Source organism: Vicugna pacos, chromosome 1, assembly GCF_048564905.1.
Source record: "Vicugna pacos chromosome 1, VicPac4, whole genome shotgun sequence".
In the NCBI taxonomy this organism is placed as follows: Eukaryota; Metazoa; Chordata; class Mammalia; order Artiodactyla; family Camelidae; genus Vicugna; species Vicugna pacos.
This window is the reverse complement of record NC_132987.1, coordinates 88,011,432-88,035,567: the sequence shown is the minus strand read 5'-3', so window position 1 is coordinate 88,035,567 and position 24,136 is coordinate 88,011,432. Positions and strand designations below refer to the sequence as shown.

General features: G+C 36.7%; 1 protein-coding gene and 1 long non-coding RNA gene across 4 annotated transcripts in view; one reads left to right on the top strand and one right to left on the bottom strand.

Annotated features, from left to right (window-relative positions):
• Positions 1–1,017: 1,017 nt before the first annotated feature.
• On the bottom strand, positions 1,018–2,700 carry LOC140698847 (uncharacterized). The gene is made up of 3 exons (XR_012076857.1): positions 2,630–2,700; positions 1,180–1,346; positions 1,018–1,087 (listed from the first exon to the last, which is right to left on the bottom strand). It is a non-coding gene; the product is annotated as an uncharacterized lncRNA (long non-coding RNA).
• A 192-nt stretch (positions 2,701–2,892) lies between these two features.
• Positions 2,893–24,136, top strand: part of ARL13B (ARF like GTPase 13B) — a 61,876-nt gene continuing 40,632 nt past the window's right edge. For 2 of the 3 annotated variants that reach the window (XM_015248989.3, XM_006215605.4), the window contains exons 1-2: positions 2,893–3,240; positions 19,265–19,335. In XM_015248989.3, the coding sequence (XP_015104475.1) occupies positions 3,182–3,240; positions 19,265–19,335 (130 nt within the window). In that variant the 5' untranslated portion in view covers positions 2,893–3,181. Of the gene's footprint in view, positions 3,241–10,342; positions 10,409–19,264; positions 19,336–24,136 lie in introns of those variants that run through there. The other variant, XM_072967133.1, reaches the window with a different exon arrangement.

The window sequence follows — 24,136 nt, the reverse complement described above, 5'->3', positions numbered from 1 at the left end:
AATCATCAGATTGGACACTTCAAATATATTACAATTTTATTTGTCAATTTTACCTCAGTAAAACTGGAGGGGAAAAGGAAGAAACCAGGTAACATTTAGGATGCAAATTCAACCATTCCTGGGAGATGAAACAAGAGTCTTAATTAGAATGACATCAAGATTGTTTTCTTCATTTAGAATAAACTAGATTGTACTGTGGTAAAACAGCCACAAAGTTACAGTGGCTTAAAATAAGTGTTTATTTCTTGCTCATGGGAAGTCACCTAAAGGACTTTCCAGGCAGCTGTCTCCCAAGTGCTGGCTCAGCATTATATGCTGTTTTGATGTCATAAGTACTTCAAAGGTAAAGTAGGCTTCCACAGTTACTATTGTAAGGGAAGAAAGATAGAACATGGAGATTGTGGACCAGCTCTTAGATGCTTCCACAAAGAAGTGATACAGTCACTACAGTCACATTTCAATGGACAAAGCAGTTCCCATGACTTCAAGAGGGTAGAAATAACTCTCTCATGTGCTTATAAAAGAAAAAGACAACTGGAAGTAGTGAGCAGCATATATGTCTACCAGACCACTTAATATATTGAAAAACTAATAATCATCCAGTTAACTAACTGACCAACTGTATGTTGGCACCAGAAATGTTTGGTAATGTAACACTATTAGAATTAGGGAAAAGAAGAAGTAGAGCTAAGGTTGCATATAGTTTGGGGAAAAAGGTGGGGTTGAGTATTGAGTTTCAGAAATGCTTGAGGATAGTAAGTAAAGAAAGGCCCTTCAGGCACAGAAGTAGTCATTGGCTTCTCGAAGAGAACATGTTTTTTAAAAAGGAAAGCAGAAGGATAGGGTCAGATCTTAGAGAATATATATAGGAAGTTGAAAAAGGAGTAACCAATGAGATTGGAAGAGAACAAGAATAGTATATAATTGTGAAAAGCCAAGGGAGGAAAGAATTTTAGAAGACTTACCTGTATTAAATTTAGTAATAGAGGTATTATAGTGTCTGGACAGGGTAGTCTGGGCAGAGGCAGCCCAGCACTGATGACGAAGGACAGGTTCAGTTAGGAAAACCAGTAGAGGCCTCGAGCAACTGGAAAGAAATTTTAAGTTATCAAGGCAGGACAATGAGAATAGTGAACAAGATCCCTAGCAGTTTGGAGGCAGAGGTAGGGGGATACATACCATTAAATGTTTTTAGGACAGATGACACCAACTTCAAAATCTGCTATTACTTGCTAGAAATTGCACTTGAGCTTTAGTTCTCTCATTTCATCATCTTAGCAGCCCTGCAAAGTAGGTGTTTTCATTCCCATTTTACTTATAGGGTACTTGAGTTCAAAGCCAATAAGCTGTAAGAGATGTATACGAGTTTGAACTAGGGTTACATGAGTGAGTAAAAGAGAATAATTTTAAAACTTGATCTACCTTAGTCCTAAACTACTATTTTGTCTTGGATACACTGGGCTTCCCAGGGTCCTCTTCTCCTTTTACCAAGGTTTGAATATATGTATTTAAGTAGAGGCTCAATGGACACACAGCTCCCTACATACAATACATTCATTTTTTTCTGTAGGAGTGTGCTTGTCATTTCTTTATTTCCAAAGAATATAAAGGAAATGTAGATATTATGTATTTCTTTTTTTAACATTTTTTATTGATTTATAATCATTTTACAGTGTTGTGTCAAATTCCAGTGTTCAGCACAATTTTTCAGTCATTCATGGACATATACACACTCATTGTCACATTTTTTTCTCTGTGATTTATCATAACATTTTGTGTATATTTCCCTGTGCTATACAGTGTAATCTTGTTTATCTATTCTACAATTTTGAAATCCCAGTCTATCCCTTCCCACCCTCTACCCCCCCCAGTAACCACAAGTCTGTATTCTCTGTCCATGAGTCTATTTCTGTATTTCTTTTCATAAAATAAAACATGTTACAAAACAGCCAATAGATCATGATCTCCATCTTGCAGAAACCAAATAGCTAGCAATCTATGTATCTAAAAATCCTGGAAAAAATATACATCAAAGTGTTAACACTAATTATCTTTGGGTGGTGAATGTGAGATTGTATTTTCTTCAGCTTGTTCTTTTTTCAGTGTTTTTCCCATTTTCTACAATGACTATGTTATTTTTTTTGGGTAATCATAACCCTTCACAAAGTATCATACAATTCCATCTCACATTTTATGTAACGAACAGCAATAAACGTTATACAGATTAAAATGTCACTCTAATCTGAACTATTGGATAGTTAGCAAATTAGTTTTCCCCTCCTTTTTTCTGTTTGCTTTTATTGTTGTTTTTTGGTGGGGGGAGGTAATTAGGTTTATTTATTTATTCTTAGAGGAAGTACTGGAGATTGAACTCAGGACCTCATGCATGCTAAGCACGCGCTCTACCACTTGAACTATACCCTCCCTCCTTTTCCCTCCTTAATTGTTTCTGTAGTTGCGTAGCCAGAGTCGGCCGGAATCCCGTAGGATCCCCACCTTTGTTTCATAAAACAAAACAAAACACGCGCAAGTCCTGAGATGTCTGGATCTCAGTTGTAGTTGGAGACAGACGAGGAGCAGCGCCCTTGGTTGGCAACACAGTTTGAATAGGTATACAGATAGATCTTGCCTGAAATCTGTCCGAGGTCCCTCAGCTCATCTCAGGACGCTTCCGTTGCCTAGCTACGAGAACCACCTTCCCCGCCATTGCCACCTCCTTCTAGACCACGCCCCTTTCTCCCTCCCTCCTCTCTGGCCGGGGCGGGGAGCCGGGCCACTTCAGCCACTCAGAGCCCCCCACCGCGGGCCGTCGAACGGTGATTGGAGCAGTGCATGGGCGGTGTTTGGGGCGGGCCTTCCGCGCCTGGGAGAACGTCACTACGTCGACGCGGGGGTTTTCTCTCGCCGGCTCGGCTATCCTTCTCCGGTCGGTGTAACTGCGCTTTTGGCCCGGCTGTGCCCGGGCGAGGAGCGCGGTCGTTGTCCACTCGCTGGCTGGCGCGGTTATTGGGCTTGTTGCTTGAACTGACCGCCCTCACCTCCCTCCCGTCGTCTCCTCCGGCCCTACGCCTTAAGGGCGCCTCGGAGCGGTAGCGGCGGCCCCCGGGACTCGGCCTGGGACTGCTAGGGGCCCATCCCCGCTCCGGGCTCGGATGGGAGGCGGCGGGAGGAGCGGCCTGGGATGTTCAGTCTGATGGCCAATTGCTGCAGCTGGTTCAAGCGGTGGCGGGAGCCCGTCAGGTAGGCTGGAGCCGTTAGGCCCGGTACTGTCCTAGGGGAAGGGGACCACTGCGCCCCGAGGGCCGGGCAGAGCGCCGCCTCTTCTCTGCTGGAAGTGTCTCTCCCAGGCCGCAGGGGATGCTTTCCCTCCCAGTTTGATTTATCCCCGGAGGGAGGCATAGGAGGACGTCGCCTTTTTGTTTAGTTGGAGTTAAATTCTCATACATAATGCCGATTGTTATCATTTAAATGAGTCTTAATTTCTTAAAAAAGTTGTGGATTTCATGTGTGTGTGGAATTGGGAACTATCCGTTGTGTAGTCTTCCTCTGAAACTTTTATAATGGGAATTTTTTTTTTAAATGGGGAAACATGGGATATTGTTTTCTTAACATACACACACCCCCTTCCCAACACACACACATTGGGGACTTGGGCTTGAAATCTGGCTCCACTGCTTAATAATTGTATGACTTAATCTCTTTGGCCCCACCTTCCTCACATTAAATGACGGTGGTGATATCTATGCCGTGTTGTGTTAAATGAAAATAACTGATGGAAAGTTTTCTTAGCTGTAGTGTAGCTTCAATTTCAAAATGGGATCTAGTTAAGCACTTTAATTGAAAGAGTCCATTTTTTTAACGTTTCATTTTGAAATGCTTAATGTATTAATACTTAGCACCTGCTGCTTGATATTCATTCATTTGTTGAGGACATACTGTGTGCCAGGCACTCTGCTAGGAAGTAGTCAGTGAAAATGATGCTTTTAAAATTGAGCGGCCCAACTTACGAAGAAACGTTGTTTGTTAGTCTTTATAAATAATGACAATTTTTTATAGTTCTACTTTAGAATCAGGCCAAGGGTGAATTATTGCAAAAGCTTTTTTTTTTTAGGATCATTAACATTTCAAAGAAGTGTTTGCCATAAAGATGAACTGTCCTTTATAGAATGAGTCTGAAAGCTACACTTTTAAAGAAGAATACATGTATACATTTGGAAATTTACTTTAAATGAAACTTTTAAATTCTTCTCCATTAAGTCTTAAATGAATGTAAATCTTTTAATTATAAGTGATATGATCAACTCTTTAGAGTCGAGATGTGTTTGGGTGTGTAGACTCATTTAATTAATATGTTTTAATCATGTTCTGATCTGATTGTAGAGTCAGCTAAGGCTGGACAGCCATTCATAATAGTGGGCCCCTTATGTTTTTCTCTATGTCTCTCTCTTTTTTTTTTTTAAACATTTCTTTTTTGGGGGCAGTGTGGGTAATTAGGTTTATTCATTTATTTATTTTTGCTGCACATACAGAGGATTGAACCCAGGACCTCATGCCTTCTAGCCATGCACTCTACCACTGAGCTATACCCTCCCCCTTCAATGTCTGGTTTTTTTAAAAATACATTTTATTTTTGTGAGAGTAGCATGTGTTCTTTTAACTAAAACACTCAAAAAGCTTGCACTCTGAAGGAGTTTTCAACTTAATTCATCATTCTTTGTGTTTGCTTCTCTCAGAAGATATAGTATAATAATCTCTGGGATGATTAAAATAAAAACAAAATTCAGAGAACAGAGAATGTATTGATTTCCAAGTAGAACAGATAATTGGATTTGATTAATAAAGCAGAATTGAAATTTAACACTATAACTCAGAGTTTATTTTCTTCTTTAATAAGTACTAGCATCAAGGTCTGTGTTGTCCAATAGGGTAGTGACTAGCTGCATGTGGCTAGTTGGATTTGTGTGCTGTAAGTGTATAATACAAAGTGGATTTTGAAGATTTATTATGCAGAAAGGAAAAAGGTAAATATCAGTCTTTTTTCAGTTTGATTACATGTTGAAATGATAACTTCTGCATATATTGGATTAAATAAAATACAATGCTTAACTTATTTTCACCTTTTGTTTTCGTTTTCTGGAATGCAGTTACTAGAAAATTTAAACTAGAAAACAAACTTATATATGTAGCTTGTAGTATATTTTTATTGGACCTCACTGATATAGATCATGGCCAAATATATAGGAAATGGGTAAAATCTCTCAATGTTGGATAGAGTTAAAGAACTTAAAGAACTGTCAAAGAACTTAAATAGGATTACACTTATCTTTTAAGTACTCTTGTTCAATACCTGGTTCATAATAGTGGCTGAATAAATATTTGCAAAGTACTGTATGTAGTTTGATTACTTCTTAGCAATAATCATCCTAAAGTAAATAACATTAGCAAGTAGTCCATTTACTGGAATAAATGAGAAGAGAGCAAGCTGATTTGAGAAATATATTAAATTTTGTGCATTTATGATGTATTCTGTGTTTTTTAAGTCTGAGATGAGATCGGGCGTGTTCAGGGTGGTATGGCCATAGACAGTATTTTTTAAGTCTTAGACTATGCAACCCTTATTAAGAGTCCTCTTCATGTTTACATTTTATGAAGATGTGTTTGCACATGTGAGGAGTGCGTGTAAGAGAGATGATCATTATTATACACTATGTTCTGAGGTTACTTTGCTGACTTTGCTGTTATATGGCAGCCTTTGGATTTACCCACCTGTCCTCACTTAGATGCTCTCCGAATGAACATATTATTCTAGAGACTGGGGTCAGGGTTTGGATGACAGTATTCAGAATGTGTAATGTACAGGAGCCAGAGGTCAAGTGTTAAAGCACCAGTCTAGGTCAGGAGTCAGACCAGGAAGCCAGGCAATTCAGGAACGCTGTATGTGCTATTGTTAGCCACCAGGCAGAACCTAAACATAGGCTAATTCAAATTAACCTTGAATAGACTGAAAGCTAGACCCACAGGTAAATAAGTGGCTTGCTCCTGTGGAAGCAAGCAGTGCAGTATAGTGGGTTTTTTTAAACTTTTATTTTGAGATTATGATACAATGATCAAAGCTGAGATTAACTTTGGTATCATACTATTAACTAAATTATGGATTTTATTTTGAGTTCACTAGTTTAACACCTAATGCTTTCCTTATTTTTTTTTTTTTTCCTGTCCAGGATCTAGTCAAGGATTCCACATTGCTTTGTTTTGTCTTTGTTCTCCCTCAGTCTGTAATAGTTCCTCAGTCTTCCCTTGTCTTTCATAATCTTGAGACTTTGAAGAGTACTTATCAGTTGTTTTGTACAATACCTCTCACACTGTTTGATTTTTTCTTGTGATTTGATAAAGGTGTTATTGCAGAATTGGGTAAAGGAATACCACAGAGGTGATCTGTCCTTGGTACATCCTATCAAAGAGTGAATAATTTTGATGTCTTATTACTGATGCTGTTACCTTGATCACTTGGTTATAGTGCGTCTACCAGATTTCTCAATATTTTAGTGTTTTTGAGTCAAACAGATTTGCGTCTGAATCCTAGGAGTTTTGACACTTTTCCCGCAGTCAGTTGTGGATAATTTCTGTCTTGCAACGTTTTGAGAAAGAAAATTTATGCAAGTACCTCATGCTTTGCACATAGTAGTTACTCAGTAAATAATACCTCTGATCTTAGAAGGTGAGTGCTGATTAGTAGATTACCCTCCTCAATTCATTTTATATTTATCAGTATAGATACTCTTCCCTTCCTCCCTTTCTGTTAATGGAAGAAGAGTTCCTTTTCCTTTCCAAGGCTAATTTTTAACGCCTGTGCTCTTTATTGCATTTCTTCCCATTGCCTAGTGAACTTCAGTCATTCAACATTCAACCAGAGATCACAGAGAGAACTTCTGGGATACAAGAATAAACCTCAGCTTTTATCCCAAAATTTACTGTTCAGTTTTATCATCAACAGTACAAACTCTCTTTCTCTTTTGTCTTCAGAGCTTCACTTCTGTTCTTTCTTTAGTAAACATGCTCAAGCCTCTCTTACTAAAAAATAAACCGAATGAAATGTTTCCTATTTCTACTGTAATAAGTTGCTACTAACTTAGTGACTTAAATTTATTTCCCACAGTTCTGAGATGGGACGTCTAAAATGGGTCAGCAGGGTTACTTGCATACCTTCTGGAGGCTTTACGGGAGAATCTGTTTTTCTTTGCCTTTTCCAGCAAAGAAAGAGGCTGCCTGCATTCCTTCACTTGTGACCCCCTGCTTCCATCTTCAAAGCCTAGAATATGGTATCTTCTCTCTTCTCTGATCTACTTCCCTCTCATAAGAAAGGACTTTTGTGATTACATCTAGTCTACCTGGATACTCCAAGCTAAGGTCCCCATCCAGAATCCTTAGCTTAATCACACCTATAAAGTTCCTTTTGCCATGTAAGCTAATGTATTCACAGGTTCCGGGAATTAGGATGTGGACATCTTTGGGAGGTTGTTTTTCTCTGTCTGCCATCCTAAACAACCCTCTGTCCCTGCAGCCACTACCCTTCCTCCTTCCCTTTACCCCAGACTTAACAATCCACAGTGTATGACTGGTATTTTCTCAACTTCCTCCCCTCTCATGCATTCCTTAACTTCTTGCTTTTGAAGTCTTCCACTAGACCCTTCAGTTCTTGCCTACACCAGGTGCTGCCTGGTTATTAAATCTAGTGGATTCTTTTCAATCTCTTGGCATCATTCGACTCTTACAATCACTCTCTTCTTGGAATTCTCTGATTTCTTTTCCCTGAATTAAAATTTTGTTTTTATGTCTCTGCCTATTTCCTTTTCTGTTTTTGCCAGTTAGCCTTTCTTCCTCTGACTCTCAGGTTTGCCCAGCTCCTGTCTTCAACTCTCTTCTTCTTCTTCCACATATTCTCCCTTTGTGGTCAGTCTCACCATATAGAAGACTTCAGCTCCCACCTCAGCATTGACTCTCAAGTCTCTATTTCCAGCACAGAGACTTCATCCACCACTAGAAGACTTACGTATCTAATTACCGCAGGATCCTCAATCCCAGCACATCCAAAACTGAACTTACATCTTCTCTCATTTCTCTGCCGAATTGCTTCTCCCTTCCTATTACTGATCAGAAGTCTAGAGTAATCCTGGACACTTCGTTGTGCCTTGTTCTCAAATCAGGTCCTTTGCTTTCATGTCTTGCACTCTTTCAGACTTTCCATACCCACTGCTCTGTTTAGATAGGTTTCTTTTATTTCTCCCCCAGATGTCTTTGACAGACTTTTCACTATTCCTTTCTGATTAATTCTCTACACTGTCAGTGGTCTTTTTAATATGCAACTGATTTTAAACCTTGAGTCTTTCCTAGTTGCTTCGGGATAACATCCAAGCTTCTTACTTACTGGATTCTTGGATTTGACCTGAGTGTGGCTATAGGTCTCATCATAAGCCATTCTTTCTCTTCCTGTCATTCCATATTTGGGGTACTTAAGTTCTCTAGTCCCTCTATTCCTCCCTGAATGCCCTTCTCTTTTCTGACTGTTCTTAATCATGTTTAAATCTCAGTTGGGAGATTCTCTTCATTGGGAAACTTTCTTTAAAGTTAGATTCTTTACTTTGCCTTGTGTTTGTTTATTAGCACCCTGTATTAGTCTGTACTTATCCATTAGTTATGATGAAATGTTTATTCAATTTCCCTAGTCATCCAGGATGTCTTGTGGACAGGAGCTGCTGTTATTTTAAAACATTTAAAAGTAATGTATGTTTATTGTTATTTAAAGGTAATGCATATTTATTGTAGAACATTGAAGGCAAAGTTAAGTACAAAGGGGCAAATTTAAATTAAGCTTTTTTTTTACTTTAATTCATAATTAACATCTTTTTGCATCACTACATATTTTTGTTGAACATCTTTTTAATAGCAGCAGAGTATTTTGTTACACAGATTCACCAAAGTGTGTTTAATCATTTCCGTTATTAAATATTTAGAATATTTAAAATTTTTCACTATTATCAACAGTGCTTTGGTGAGCATCCTGATTTAAATGTCTTTGGAAATGGAATTCTAGATCGAATGACATAGAAAAGCTTAAGGTATATGATATATATTGTTAAATTGCTCTGCAGAAAGGCTTCTTGTTTTTTTTTCAACCAATTTCTACTCCTGCCAGCAGAGTATGAGAGTGTTTTTTTTCTCAAAAATATGAGTCATCATTTTTTCATTTTTTTCCAGGTTATAGTAGGAAATACTATCTGCTTTTAGTTTCTATTTTCTTGATTACTGGTAAGATTAAAAGTTTTTTCCTTGGACATTTGTATTTCTTCTTTTCAGAATTTCCTGTGAGTCCCTTTGCTGTTTTTCTATGGAACAGGTCCATTTACTTACTTATTTTTCTAGAAGAGGTTTTAAGTTTTTGTACTAGTAACCCTTTCTGTATAGTATATGTTGCAGATATTTTTCTTTCATTTGTTATATTTTTAATTTTTTGGTGGTTTTTTTAAGCATACATATTAAAATTTTTTTATTCAAATGTATCACTTTCAGTATAATAGGAGATTCATCACCACTCCAAGAATATATTCACTTATATATTTTTTTCCCATTGTTTTGTTTTATTTTGGTGGTGGGTAATTAGGTTTATTTACTTACTTTTTATAGTGGAGATACTGGGGATTGAACCCAGGACCTCATACATGCTAGGCATGCACTGTACCTCCGAGCTATACCCTCCCCCCTTACCTATACTTTTTTCCTAGTACTTTTATGTTTTAATTTTTAACAGTTGAATCTCTGTTGAAATTTATTTTCTGTATAGGGAACAGCCTTCATCCTGGACAAAGAACACAAGGTCTATCAAGTGTGATTCTCAGTAAATATCTGGACCCTGTCAGCAGGTCCTCACCCTTACATGTATTATCATCTATTTACTCTGAGCTCAGGTTATTTATACCACATAGCACCTAGGTGGTAAAATAGTGCACATAAAACATGATAGAATATGCAAGAGTTTAGAGATGATTTCCAAGATTTCTAGCAAGAATTGGAAGCGGAATTTTGATAATTTTATCTGAGTCTTGAAGAAATTTGTGCTTCCTGTGCTTACAATGAGCATGATTTTAGGAATGAGCCACCTAGAGAGGCAGAAAATTAACGTCAATTTAAAGGAAGGAGTTCTGGCAGCAAGAATGACGTAATTTAAAATAATAAAAAATGTTTTTACTATTATTTAAACAAAAAGAAGAATGTAATAAGTACTCATGTGTCCACTACCCAGGTTTTACAAGTATTAACCTTTGGTCATCACATTTCAGCTTTTTTCTGAAGAAATAGATAAATCTGTGAAACTCCTTGCATCCTATTCATCTTCTACCATCCCTGCCCTAAGGTAATCACTAGCTAGAACTAGTTTCTTGCCCATGTGAGTTTTTCCTTGTCGCAATTCAGCCTATCAAAAAGTTTTACTTCAAATTTGTTAGTAAATTGTTATTCACTGTGGCTAAGTTTGAAAGAAGAGACACAGATGTCACAGTAAGCAGTGTGGATTATGTATCAGTGTAGTGTCTGGTAAAACATACTGTGATATTATGAGATGTCATCTCTGCTAGGAATTTTTTCAGTGGGGAAACAGCACCCTAGTCACCATCTTTCGTAGTCTAAGTAAATATAACTGTAAATCCTAGACTATTTATAGAAATTGCTGGTTCTTAATTTCTTAATTAAGCTGTACATACAGATTAGCAAGGATTATCTGATGTGCCATGTGCAGATCTGGGCTATATTAACTTTTCTTTTTGTGTCTTGCCAGCTTCTCGTTTATTCCTAGTAAGGATTTCCAAATTTTAGGATAGAAAGGGATCTAGAGACATTCTTATTCTACTCCTTTGTATTTTAGAAATGAACAGACTGACACTAAGAATTTCACTTGATCAAGACTTCAAAGCTAACATATGATCCTAAGTTTGGTCCTCTTACTGGTGCTTCACAAATGTAGATAGTGATTTTGATGTAATATTGTCCCAGACTCTGCAATCTTTATTAAAATGTCAGCAAGTAGTGCATTTATACAATAAAATCACACCATAAATGTTTTTGGTAAATTTTTATTGTATCAATTTTTTTTGTGATAGGTTTTTTTGTTCTTTCACACATATATCATAAAGTAGTGTTTCCAAGTCCCTTTTAATATGATTTGTTACTTTTTTAGATTGTGCCATATAGTTTTAAATATTTTAGGCAATAAATATCAACTTTGTTGTATTAAATTGTGCTTTATAGGTTTTTTAGTGAAGTGTTTTAACATGCATAATATTTTTGAAGTTAGCTTTCATGTAATTATGTCATTTGAAGTATTGTCTTCCTTAGTTGACAGATGAGGAAGTTTAGAGTTGTAGATATTCAAAAGATTATGATGTCATTCAGAAAAGTTTCAGAATTCAAATGTTTTCTAAGTTCAAAACTCCAATATTATGTTTGCTTGTATTTATGATGTGTTATTTTTGTATATGCGTTATAGAAAAAGGGTCCCTAAGATAAAATACATGAAACAGGCCTTTGGCTCTCTTAATCCCTACTATTTTTTTTTTTTAACTCAGAATTATTTTAGTTTTAAAATCTTTCTCACTGCTAATCATTACCTTGAGTCATAAGCATGTAAATTTTCTCAGAAGACTTTAGCCAATTTGATGTAAGGAAATAGATAATTTTAATTACATTCTCTAATATTGATTGAACTGCTACTTTGCTGTGAAGATTTATATAAATTATATCCATTATAGTACTTTCTGAATGTAAAGTTACGTGTTTTAATTTTACTTAATATTTACTTAGTAAATGGAGGATCAAAAATACATATATTTATGTTGTTTTCATTTAGTAAAGATGCCTGCTGTATGCTCAGCACATTTGATCCTGGGGCTGTAGAGCTGATTAAGACACGTGCTAGTAGAGCAGACTATATGAAAAGTTGCACTAGAAAGTTAAGGTTCACTTGCTGAGGTAACAAGCTTGTCAGGAAGGACTGGGGGGCAGTGGGGGAGGGATCTCCAACCTTGTAAGCCTGCTGGGGTGTGGCAGAAGAGGAGGCTGCAGAATTTGGACTTGATTCTGTTTAAGGATTTTAAGCAGAAAAATGCCATTATTAGATTTTCATTAACATCATGGTTAGGTTTTATTAACAGCATCAATTCATGACCTTAGTTAATCTACCTGTTACTAGGTAATCTACCTTCTCTTAGCTCCAGGAATTAGGTTATGATAATGATAGACCTGGGGGGAAAAATAGATATACTTTGGTGAAAATGAGCCAGACTATCTGGCTGTCTGGGGTGTGTCTCTCTGTGTGTATATATATAAGTGTGAGTAAGTTTTAGGATAAATAAGATGGTTCAAGTTGCCCTTTAAATTAATAATTATTATTTTTACAAACCATTCTATTCAAACTTCCTATGGAAACTGCTGTTGACTAACTTCTTATTGGCACTGTGACTTTGGGCAGCTTGTACCTGCTCTTCCTGCAGGGTCAGCATGAAGACATTGGTAGGGTAAAGTAGCTTTGAACTATCAGGACATGCTGTATAAACTCAAAGCATTGGTATTGCAGAGTTTGGGAAAAGTTGAGAGCATTTGTCTCTGAGATAATTTGTGGCAATTACTGAAAAGGTCCTTTTATTTTACAAAACTTACAATATTTGATATTCATCTCTTAACCCTTCTGGAAACTGTTCCTATCACTGCCATTTCTTTGGTCTCATTTCTTTCTGGCTACAATTTTAAGGGTTTCTTCAGAGGTTCTTGGAGTTCCATGTCCCCTGTTCCCCAGCTCTTCTCTTTCCTGTGGTCTCCCTGGGCTGTTTCTCCTATTCTTAGTTTTAACTACCATGTGTGTGTCTCATAAACCCAGTCCAGAGCTCTCCTCCAGCTTCAGACTTCAATGTGAGACAAGCATTACTGTCAATATGTGCAAAGCTGAATCTATTAATCCTTCTCCATAATCTGGTCCCTGCCCTACTCTCTGGTCTCATCTTGTAGACTCCCTGCTTTGAATTTTAGGCAGTAATAAGAACAGCTATAGTTGAACACTTACTGTGTGCTATAGGCATTGTGCCCCTGACCTGCATGTCTTACTTAATTTTACCACATCCCTGTGGATGGTTATTTTTATTATCCCATTTCACTGATGAAATTCTGAGAAAAATAGTATGTCCCAGGTCATATATTTTGGAAATGGCGGTTCTGGGACTTGAACACAGGTGGCTCTAACACCAGGTTTATGGTTATATATCAGAGTACCCATGATCTCTGTTATGTTACTTATTGCTAGTATGGGCATACTGTACAATTTACAGTCCTTTCCATATCAGCCTTTCTAGTTTAGCATATAATTTAAGACTCAGGGATAACTGTAATAAGAGTGAAGTGATCACTTTCAGCTTAACTATTTATTAACTATTTGATGAAGTTGTTCCTTAAGGAGTATGTATTCCTTCTGTGTTCCTTTAGCATCTTGTGTACATGGGTGAGCATTTTAAACTGTCATAGTGTGACAGTGTACTCACATTTGTTTACGTTTTAGTCACTCTCATTAGAGGATGAGCATTCTGGAATGGAAACTATGTCTCAGGCATTTTTGTGTTCATAGTACTTAAAAAAGCCTAACGTATTTTTACCACATTATTGTCTGAACAAATGACTGATTCTTTTTATTGCTAGTGTCAATTGTCTATTGTCTAGACACTATAAACCTAAGAACACTGTATATTATTTTTTTCAATTCAAGGGCTAATGTACTTGATCAATACTCATGAGTAAAAGACATAGACAATCTTTTGTTTCTTTGTTATATAGCATCACAACCAAACTGTTCCCAATCGGTGATGATTTACTGTATTTTAAGCTGTAATGACATGTACATTTTATCATGTATTAGATTGAACATCTTCACTGTTTAAAGAGTTGCATAGAATTTTGAGTGTTAGGTGAATGTTAGCCTTTGAAACCTTTCTATTCTGAAAGTATACATTTAATGCTTTCTTACCAGGTTTTGCAGTAATTTATGCTGTAACTTTCATTTGTACTGCTAAAGTTGTGGGGGTTTTTTTGTTGTTGTTAAGGCTCTAATTACCTCAAATTTTTAATTAAAGCCATGTTTTCAAGTATATGGCATAATGATCTTAAAAATTAGCTATGTACTTGCAAGGTAGTCAAAATAAAAATAGAAACCCAGAGAGACTGATTTTGGGCCAGTCTCAGCATAATCATATTTTCCAAAGTGATTTTCGTGTTCGAACCTAAAAGGAAAAATTTTAAGGTAAAATCTAGTATCTTTCCTTGGTAGCTAGCTTTAAGAGCAATGTTTCAAAATACATAACAGTAATTATTTGGAAGGTGGTTTTTTTTTTTTTTTTTAACTGAAATCTTGTCAAGAATAGGGGAGAGCATAAGATGCTACCTGTATAATAGAGAATGAAGGGCCATTTTCCTTAAAAAGATATATTTGATAGTTCTTACTCCGACTCATAAGGAATCAGAAAAGTTTCCATGATGTTCCGAGGAGTTGCTGACCCAGTCGATGTGTATTTGTAGAATGGTCTTCCGTGACTTCTCACCTAGGCGTGGGTGGCTGCTCTCTCTCCTGTGGCTGCGTGTGCTTTCCCTTCACAGTGGTCATCACACGTACTTACATTTCTAATGCTTCTTTTCCTGCTGAGCTCTAAGGTTATGAGGGCTATGGATTGTGGATGTTTGTTTGTTACTGTGTAATACATGTTTAATCAATATGTATAGAATAAATGATACAAACAAGCAGAAAATGGGAATTTATTCCTAAAAAGTAATTGTTTTGGTCATGGCAATGTTTGAAGCACTGTAGATCTTGAAATAAAGTATTATTATTATTATTACTTGGATTATTTATTTATTTATTTATTTATTTATTTTAACATTTTTTATGGATTTATAATCATCTTACTATGTTATGTCAAATTCCAGTGTAGAGCACAATTTTTCAATTATACATGAACATATATATATATTCATTGTCACATTCCTTTCTCTGTGAGCTACCATAAGATCTTGTATATATTTCCCTGTGCTATACAGTATAATCTTGTTTATCTATTCTACAATTTTGAAATCCCAGTCTATCTCTTCCCATCCCCACCCCCTTGGCAACCACAAGTCTGTATTCTATGTCTATGAGTCTATTTCTGTTCTGTATTTATGCTTTGTTTGTTTGTCTGTTTTTGTTTTGTTTTGTTTTGTTTTTAGATTCCACATATGAGCGATCTTATATGGTATTTTTCTTTCTCTTTCTGGCTTACTTCACTTAGAATGACATTCTCCAGGAGCATCCGTGTTGCTGCAAATGGCGTTGTCGGTTTTTATGGCTGAGTAGTATTCCATTGTATAAATATACCACATCTTTATCCAGTCATCTGTTGATGGACATTTAGGCTGTTTCCATGTCTTGGTTGTTGTAAATAATGCTGCTATGAACATTGGGGTGCAGGTGTCATCCTGAAGTAGGGTTCCTTCTGTATATAAGCCCAGAAGCGGGATTCCAGGGTCGTATGGTAAGTCTATTCCCAGTCTTTTGAGGAATCTCCATACTGTTTTCCACAGTGGCTGCACCAAACTGCATTCCCACCAGCAGTGTAGGAGGGTTCCCTTTTCTCCACAGCCTCTCCAGCATTTGTCATTTGTGGACTTTTGAATGATGGCCATTCTGACTGGTGTGAGGTGATACCTCCTTGTAGTTTTGATTTGCATTTCTCTGATAATTAGTGATGTGGAGCATTTTTTCATGTGCCTGTTGATCATTTGTATGTCTTCCTTGGAGAATTGCTTGTGTAGGTCTTCTGCCCATTTTGGGATTGGGTTTATTTTCTTCTTATTGAGTCATATGAGCTGCTTATATATTCTGGAGATCAAGCCTTTGTTGGTTTCATTTGCAAAAATTTTTTCCCATTCCGTAGGTTGTCTTTTTGTTTTACTTATGGTTTCCTTTGCTGTGCAGAAGCTTGTAAGTTTCATTAGGTCCCATTTGTTTATTCTTGCTTTTATTTCTTCTAGGAGAAAACTTTGAGATGTATGTCAGATAATGTCTTGCCTATATTTTCCTCTAGGAGGTTTATTGTATCTTGTCTTATGTTTAAGTCTTTGATCCATTTTGAGTTGATTTTTGTATATGGTGTAAGGGAGTGTTCTAGTGTCTTTGTTTTACATGCTGCTGTCCAGTTTTCCCAGCACCATTTGCTGAAGAGACTGTCTTTATTCCGTTGTATATTCTTGCCTCCTTTGTCAAAGATTAGTTGATCAGAAGTTTGTGGGTTCATTTCTGGGCTCTCTATTCTGTTCCATTGGTCTATATGTCTGTTTTGGTACCAATACCATGCTGTCTTGATGACTGTAGCTCTATAGTATTGTCTAAAGTCTGGGAGAGTTATTCCTCCAGCCTCTTTCTTTCTCTTCAGTAATGCTTTGGCAATTCTAGGTCTTTGATGGTTCCATATAAATTTTATTATGATTTGTTCTAGTTCTGTGAAATATGTCCTGGGTAATTTGATAGGGATTGCATGAAATCTGTAGATTGCCTTGGGCAGTGTGACCATTTTAACAATATTGATTCTTCCAATCCAAGAGCATGGGATATCTTTCCATTTTTTAAAGTCTTCTTTAATTTCCTTCATCAGTGATTTATAGTTTTCTGTGTATAATTCTTTCGCCTCCTTGGTTAGATTTATTCCCAGATATTTTATTACTTTGGGTGCTATTTTAAAGGGGATTGTTTCTTTACTTTCTTTTTCTGTTGATTCATCATTAGTGTAAAGAAATGCAACTGATTTTTGAACGTTGAAATAAATTATTAAAGAGCAATTGTTATTGTCTAATTTATTATATATCTAGTAACTTGAATTATCCAAAATATTGTTTCAGTGCTATATTATCCATCTTCATTGCATAGTCATTTATTATATTTAGTTAAGGAAATTATTTTGTACTTGAATCTTATTCTTTGATATTTGGTAGTTATGAATTCTTCAAATAAAATAATAAAGTTATACTCTACATATCCCGTGGCTTCTTTAAGAAGTAAGCTCATATTTTTCAAAGTTGATAATGCAGGTAAAATTTTCAGATGAATAGAGATACCTAGACCTCACATAATTCCTCAGCTCTGTAAATTAATCGTCTGCTGTGTGTCTCTTTGGCATTTCTCTGGACCCCACCAGTGGCTGACTGGGAATGGGTGTAGGGATGCTGCTAATAGTGACTTACCACTGACTCAAGGGTAGACATACTTCCATTTGTTCTTCATGGTGGATTGGGATGGTTGAAACATTTAGAAAAGGCCAAGACTCCTAGATAACCAAGGTAATTAACATGAAGAGTAAATTAACTTCACTCACTAAGTCAAGGTCCTTACTGTGACCTACAAGGCCCTATGTGATCTGGCCTCTGGTGTGTTTCTGACCTTCCATCCTTCTTCCCTTCCCTTTCTCATTGGGTCTTGCCACACCAGCTTCCTTGCTGATACTGGAACATCCCTGCATGCCCCCATCTTAGTGCCTTTGTTCCAGCTGTACTCTTTTGCCCCAGATATTTGCATGACTGACTCCCTCCTGCAAGGCCTTGCTCACACTTTACCGTCTCAGTGAGGCCTGTCCTGATCACCCTATGTAAAACTGCAATCCACCTCCCATCCCCGCTCTTGCTCTGCCTTACCCTGCTCTGCTGTTTTTCTGTAATATTTAATTACCTTCTCACATTCGATATAACCTATAATTTGCTTATTTCTTAAATTTATTATTATTGTTCATCTCCTGCCACTAAGCTGTAAATATAATAAGGAAAGAGTTTCTTTATTAGTTTTTGTTTTTCATTGTTGTGGTTCTTTTAATAAGCAGGTATATCTCAAATACCCTAGAACCCTGGTATAGGTGTAGAGAAGGTGGTCATAAATTATTTGTTTAATAAACAAGTCCAGATCCAAGAGAGCCAGGCCTAGACAGATGAAAGAACACCCTTTCTTGCCATCTAAGTTCTGTTTTTTAACTCTTCTTGGGTTGATTGTCAGTGAAGAATGACTACTTGGTGGAAACCCTGACCCTACCTTGTACAAATGTGGCCCTGTTATGCTGTGGCTTTCCCTCTGTATTCCCAGATCCATGGTGTTAATGGATGGTTTCACCACTTACGTTGTGCAGTAGTTCAGCCTGGAACAGAAATGAGCTTTAGTGGTAAACTGAATCGCCAAGATAATAGGACCGGTATAGTAGATTTGTACCTTTATAACCTGTCCCGGGTTTGAGAAATCCCTACGAGTTAGATGAATTAAGTTCTGGTTCTGACTGTAACCAACTCATTGTCTTATATTGTATGGCTCTGGGCTTATATTTCTTCAGTTAAAAATTGAACTAGACTGTATTTTTTTTCTTACTGTGAAGTTTAGCTATATCACCAGAAACATTTTAAGCTTTATAATTTAGGAACCCTCTTTCAAAATATGTTAGCATTTAGGTTAATAATCATGTTACTGTACTATACATAAGATTTATACTTGGTAAGATGCTGCATATCTAAAAACAGTTGCAGATACTAGTAGTGTCTAGAACCTAACAATCATTCTTTTCTTATGTAATTTCACAAGAAAAAGCAAATTTGTGATAATCCGTAGAATTTAATTAACTAAAAAATTAATTGAGTCTTTTTTGTTGTTGGTTTTTTGGGGGGAAGGAGGTAATTAGGTTTATTTATTTGTTTACTTTTTACTTTTTATTTTTTTAATGGAGGTCCTGGGTTTAATCCCATGCATGCTAAACACACACTCTGCCACTGAGCTATACCCCCTGCCCCCCACCCCAGTTGTGTCTTTAGACTTGATAAATAACTCATGTGCTAGAATCGTCTCCCTCTCTTTCTCTCTTCCTTCTCTCCATTATTTCTTCTCTATCCTTTGGGTTGTCTATCCGTTTGATTATCTATTGTAGATCTATTGTATCTAAAAAAAAGTTTCCCTTTTTTTGCTTAGAGAACAAAAGGATGACACTTTACAGGTATTTTTTATAAATTCTGCTTTTTGAATATATATTTTATTCATCATTATACCCCCTAGAATCCAGCATATTGTTTAATATGTAGTAGATGCTCCTTAAGTGTTGCTTGGATGAATTAATTTGCTTTTATTTTTCCCCCAATATTTAATTGACTCAGAAAGTGATTTTTAAATTTTTATTATTTTAAGAAAGGTGACTCTTGTGATGGTGGGACTTGATAATGCTGGTAAAACGGCAACAGCAAAGGGAATCCAAGGAGGTAAGCTGAAAAAATTTATTATTAAATTATGCCTATTTACTTATTTATTTAAATTGCTTTATTATGTCTTCATTGGCTACAGAGAGTGTGCACTCTGTTACTTTATAGTCTTACTATAGTTATGGGTAATGTGGTGAATAAACTCCGGCTTAAGAGTACCAGCCTGTTATGTTTCAGATTTGAATGAATGCAGAGATGCAGAGGCTTCTTGAGGTGTTTGATTAGCCAAGAGGGATCACATCTGTCTTCTAACCAACAGGAAGGAAAACTGAAAAAAAAAAAAAAGGACATGTACCTGCCTTTAAAGATTTACCCTTTACTTATGTTCTCTTGGCCAGAATTTAGTCACAAGGCTACACCTAAATGAAAGGGAGGTAGGACAGTAGTTAGCCAGCACAGCTCTCTTTGCATCTCTTGAATTTTTTTTCAACATGATACGTAATTTTTACAGTTATGTTAAAGATACATTAAAGGGTTTTATGTTATTTACATTACATCTCTTTGGATGTATTTATTTAGTCTTAAATCTTATTACTGTTTTAAGAAATATTTAATTCCTTTTATTTGAAGTTCCATCAGTCTGTGTGTACTATTTAATGCTTTGTAATTTCAATATAGAAGTTACTATGGTTAGTGAATTTGTTGTGTACCCAGAAGACGTAGCATGAGCCAGACATCTGAAGGGTATGAATTGGAGGAAAACCTAACATTTATTTGTTCCTGAAAATGGATGTTGCAACAAGATAACATGCATACCAAATAGTCAGGAAGTATTTATTTATGAAAGTATTTGTTTATGAAAGAAAATTAACACCTTGTAGAACTTGTAAAACTGTTGGAGAAAAATGTTTTGTCATTCCAAATTCTGCTATGTAAGATCAGACACAAACTGTATATTACTATCTGTGGATTCTTCTAAAGCCTTTTTGGTACCCCTAATGCTGTCACTTAGCTTATATGCTCATAGAACACTCACTGTCACCATCTAAATCTGGGGTTTGCAAACTTCTTCTGTAAAGAGCCAGATAGTCAATATTTTAGACTGAGGGACAGATGGTCGGGCTCCTTTCGAGCTACACAACTCTGACATAGTGCTGTGAAAGCAGCCATAGACAATATGTAAACAAATGAGCATGGCCATGTTCCAGTGAAACTCTATTTATAGATACTAAAATTTGTTGTGTTATGGACTATTATTTTGATTTTTTCCAGTAATTATTTTAAAACGTAAAACACCTTCTTAGTTAGAGGGCTATGTAAAAAACAGGTGGCTTGCCAGTTGGCCTGCAGGCCTTGATCCCTCATCTAAGTGGTCTTCTCTTTCATTCCTTCAGGGTCTCATGTTTAAGGGAGCAGGATCTAGGAATCTGCTAATCAGATCATCTACTTATTTGCATGTATTTAGACCATCAGGCTTTTCTCTTCTGAATTCCATCTCCATATATCCATCAGTTTTCTTTTTCCGAGTCTAGAAAATGTTCAAGATATCACGTCATGAACAAAAGTCAAAGCTGCCTTCAACTTTGAACTCCCCTCTGGTTCTGTTTTTGTTCTTCATTTAGTACTTACTCTTCAGCCTATTCCAGTGACTGATTTCTTACCTTTTTTTCTTTTTTAAAAATTCTAGTTATATAAAACTACGTGACGTTTTCCAAATTGAACGTTTTGATATCTTTGTATTTTTTTGTGCTGTTCCCACTTGTCTCATTAGAAAGAATGTCAATTTATCCTTAAAGACAGAATATCTACTTGTCTCTAAAGACATTTTGGTCATATAGTATCCTTTATGATGTCTCTTCTGGTCTCCTGCTGCCTCACCCCTTGCCACCACCATCAGTACAATTGACTACGTCTTCTGTTTTGGTCTACTCTTATCTATATCTACTTATATCTTACTTAATTGTCCTTCTGTTTTTGTATCTCTATACCTTTCTAGACTGTAAATTCCCCAAGGGCAGTTTTGCTCATTTTGGTGTCCCAGTTCAGGCCATGCCTTAGGTGCTGTAGGCAGTCTCCTTCAAACGTTTCTCCCATGTCTTCTGTTCTTTAGCTTATTTCTGATTCTTCTCTGTTTTTTTTTTTAAATTAAAAAAAATATTGTATATGTGCTCCTTTCTTTTGATATAATCTTCCTCTGTAACTGTATTGCCATCCTCTAAATCCAACCCTGGATTTAGTGTTTCATCCCTAATGTTATTATAGTTTCTTAATCTAAGAGTACTTTCCCTGTCTTGAGCCTCACTTCCTTTAGTCAGCTTCTCTTCTTCATGGCTGTCAGAGTGATTGCATTAGTTGGATATAGATTCAGTTGTACTAATAGATACCTAAAATAACAGTGGCTTAATAAAGGAGAAGTTTATTTCTCTCTCATATATCAGTACAGGCAAAAGTATTATAGGGCTGACATAGCAACTCCATGATCAGGGACTCAAGTTCCTTTTCCTATTTGCTTTGCTATTCCTAGTGTTCTCCCTTGCCTACCTGGTCCAAGGTGGCTCACTACTACAAGTGCATTCCAGCTAGAAGGAAGAAGTAAAGGACAAAGCGAGGCTGTCCTTTTTTTAGAGTGTGTGAACCAGAAGCTACCACATCACTTCAGTTCACATGCCATTGGCTAGAACCAATGGTTTTCCAGACCTGGCTCCTCCTTGCTCTTACCAGCTTATATCAGTTAGTGAGAGTCAGTTAGGCACCTCTCCTCCCAACTCTGTGCCTCACATTGGTAGTTTGAAATTGGCCATAGTGGGAGTATTTATACCATCAAAATTGGCGAACACTACATATCAGAGTTCCACAGCTCCCAAAGCCAGTTAAACACTTAGCAGTGTACCACTAGCACACTACCTAGAATCTGCTCTCATGGTCACCTTTAGCTGCCTTTGAGACTGGGAATTGCAGTCTTTATCCTAAACAGCCATGTGCTCAGCTAAAAAATCCAGGATTCTCTGACTATCCAATGCTATTTTCTGATAGTTCTAAGGAACTGTTATTATGGGTGGGAAAATTCTCTGTGTAAATTGGTCCCTAGGATTGTTGATATTAACACATTTTTATTATATTGTAGTTACTTGTTTATGTACATATTTCCCCTTTTCCCCTCTATGTAAGAGCTCTATAAGACTAGAAAGTAGATCTTACTAATCTTTGTATATCTAGGACTTGCATAGTACTTAGCATATAACATATACTCAATAAATAATTATTGATTATGTATTTTCATTTTACCTTGGATTTTCTAGGGATTGTCTTAACACATGCTTTACTGAAATCCTCTTACGTCTTTGTACTGGCTCTTGTATGATACCTAATTTATAATATGTGCTCGATAAATGGTGACATGCATGGGATGCATAGATAGCTATTAGGAAGATATATGCTACTGTGAAGACCAGCAGGCAGATAGAATATTATGATAGAGGGTGTAGGTGATACTGAAAGGAAGGAATCATTAGAGAAGGATTTATAGAAAAGGTTGTAACCTGAACATTTAGTCTTGGGTTTTGAAACAAAGAATCATGAGTAGGAACCAGAGGAAAGAACAGAGAATTTGGGGAAGGTATTCCATTATCAGAAGAAACAGGTGTTTAAAGTCATTAATACCTGTATTTGAGTCCTGGCTCCATCTGCCATGTAACCTTGAAAAAATTACTTAATCTGAATTGATTTCCAGGGAATATTGCCGCCATTTTATCTGTGCTTACATTGCTTCCCTGCCTGGAATGTTCTCCCTTCTTGGTTATAATTTTTTCTCTTTTAAAATTTAAAATCTCGCTTCCTCTCTGAAGCCTTTCTAGGACCGCAACTCACTCCTCCCTCCTCTTTACCTTTTTTCTCCTGAATGCCCTACATTTGGGCTGCTGTAACAAAATACCATAGATTTGGTGGCTTACACAACAGTAGTTTCTCATAGTTCTGGAGGGTGGAAGTCTGAGATCAGGGTGCCAGTATGGTCTGGTGCTTAGTGAGGGTTCTCTTCCTGGTTTACAGACAGCCCTCTTTCTCACTTGTATCCTCAGGCGGGGGAAAGTGGGAACAAGCTCTCTGGTGTCCCTTCTTGTAAGAGCACTGATTACATTATGGGGCTCCACCCATGCGACCTCACCTAAACCTAATAACCTCAAGGTCCCACCTTCAAATACCATCACACTAGGGATTAGGGTTTTAACATAAGAATTTTGGTGGGGACATAACCTGCAGTCTGTAACACCTTTACACTGTCCTCTCCAGACTTGTTCACAGAACATACAGGTTCTTGTGCCATGCCCATTAGTATTGTGTTTCTCTATATTGCACTGTATTTCACTTGAGGTCAGCAACCCTATTTTATTCATCTTTACATTCTAATGTGTAAGAAATGCCTGATTCTGAGTAGGTGTTCTGTATGTTAGTTCTTTTGTTCCTACCTCATGATAATTGATTTATTTTTGCTGATAATTTCCCAGGGGTATCTCTCAACTCATACTCAAAAATGGCTGCCTGTTTTAACGGTGGAAACCAGTTCTCACCTGGATCCACATTTTTAAATATCTAGTATATTTCTGTTTTTGAAATATATGGCTGCTTATATTGCTTCTAAACTTGCCTTTTTGTCCTTCTAGGTAAGAAAGGCATAAAACAAATGTGACTTGTGTGTACCTCTGTTAACTTTTTAGGGAGCTATGTAAATTGCCCTAAGGTGCTTGCTGAAAGGGAGTGGTGCATTGCAAATCTGTTTCTCATTATACCTAAGCCTAGCAGCAAATGCCTTTCAGATTTATCTATGTGATAGCAAATGTTTTGCTGAATGTGGAAATTAGACCCT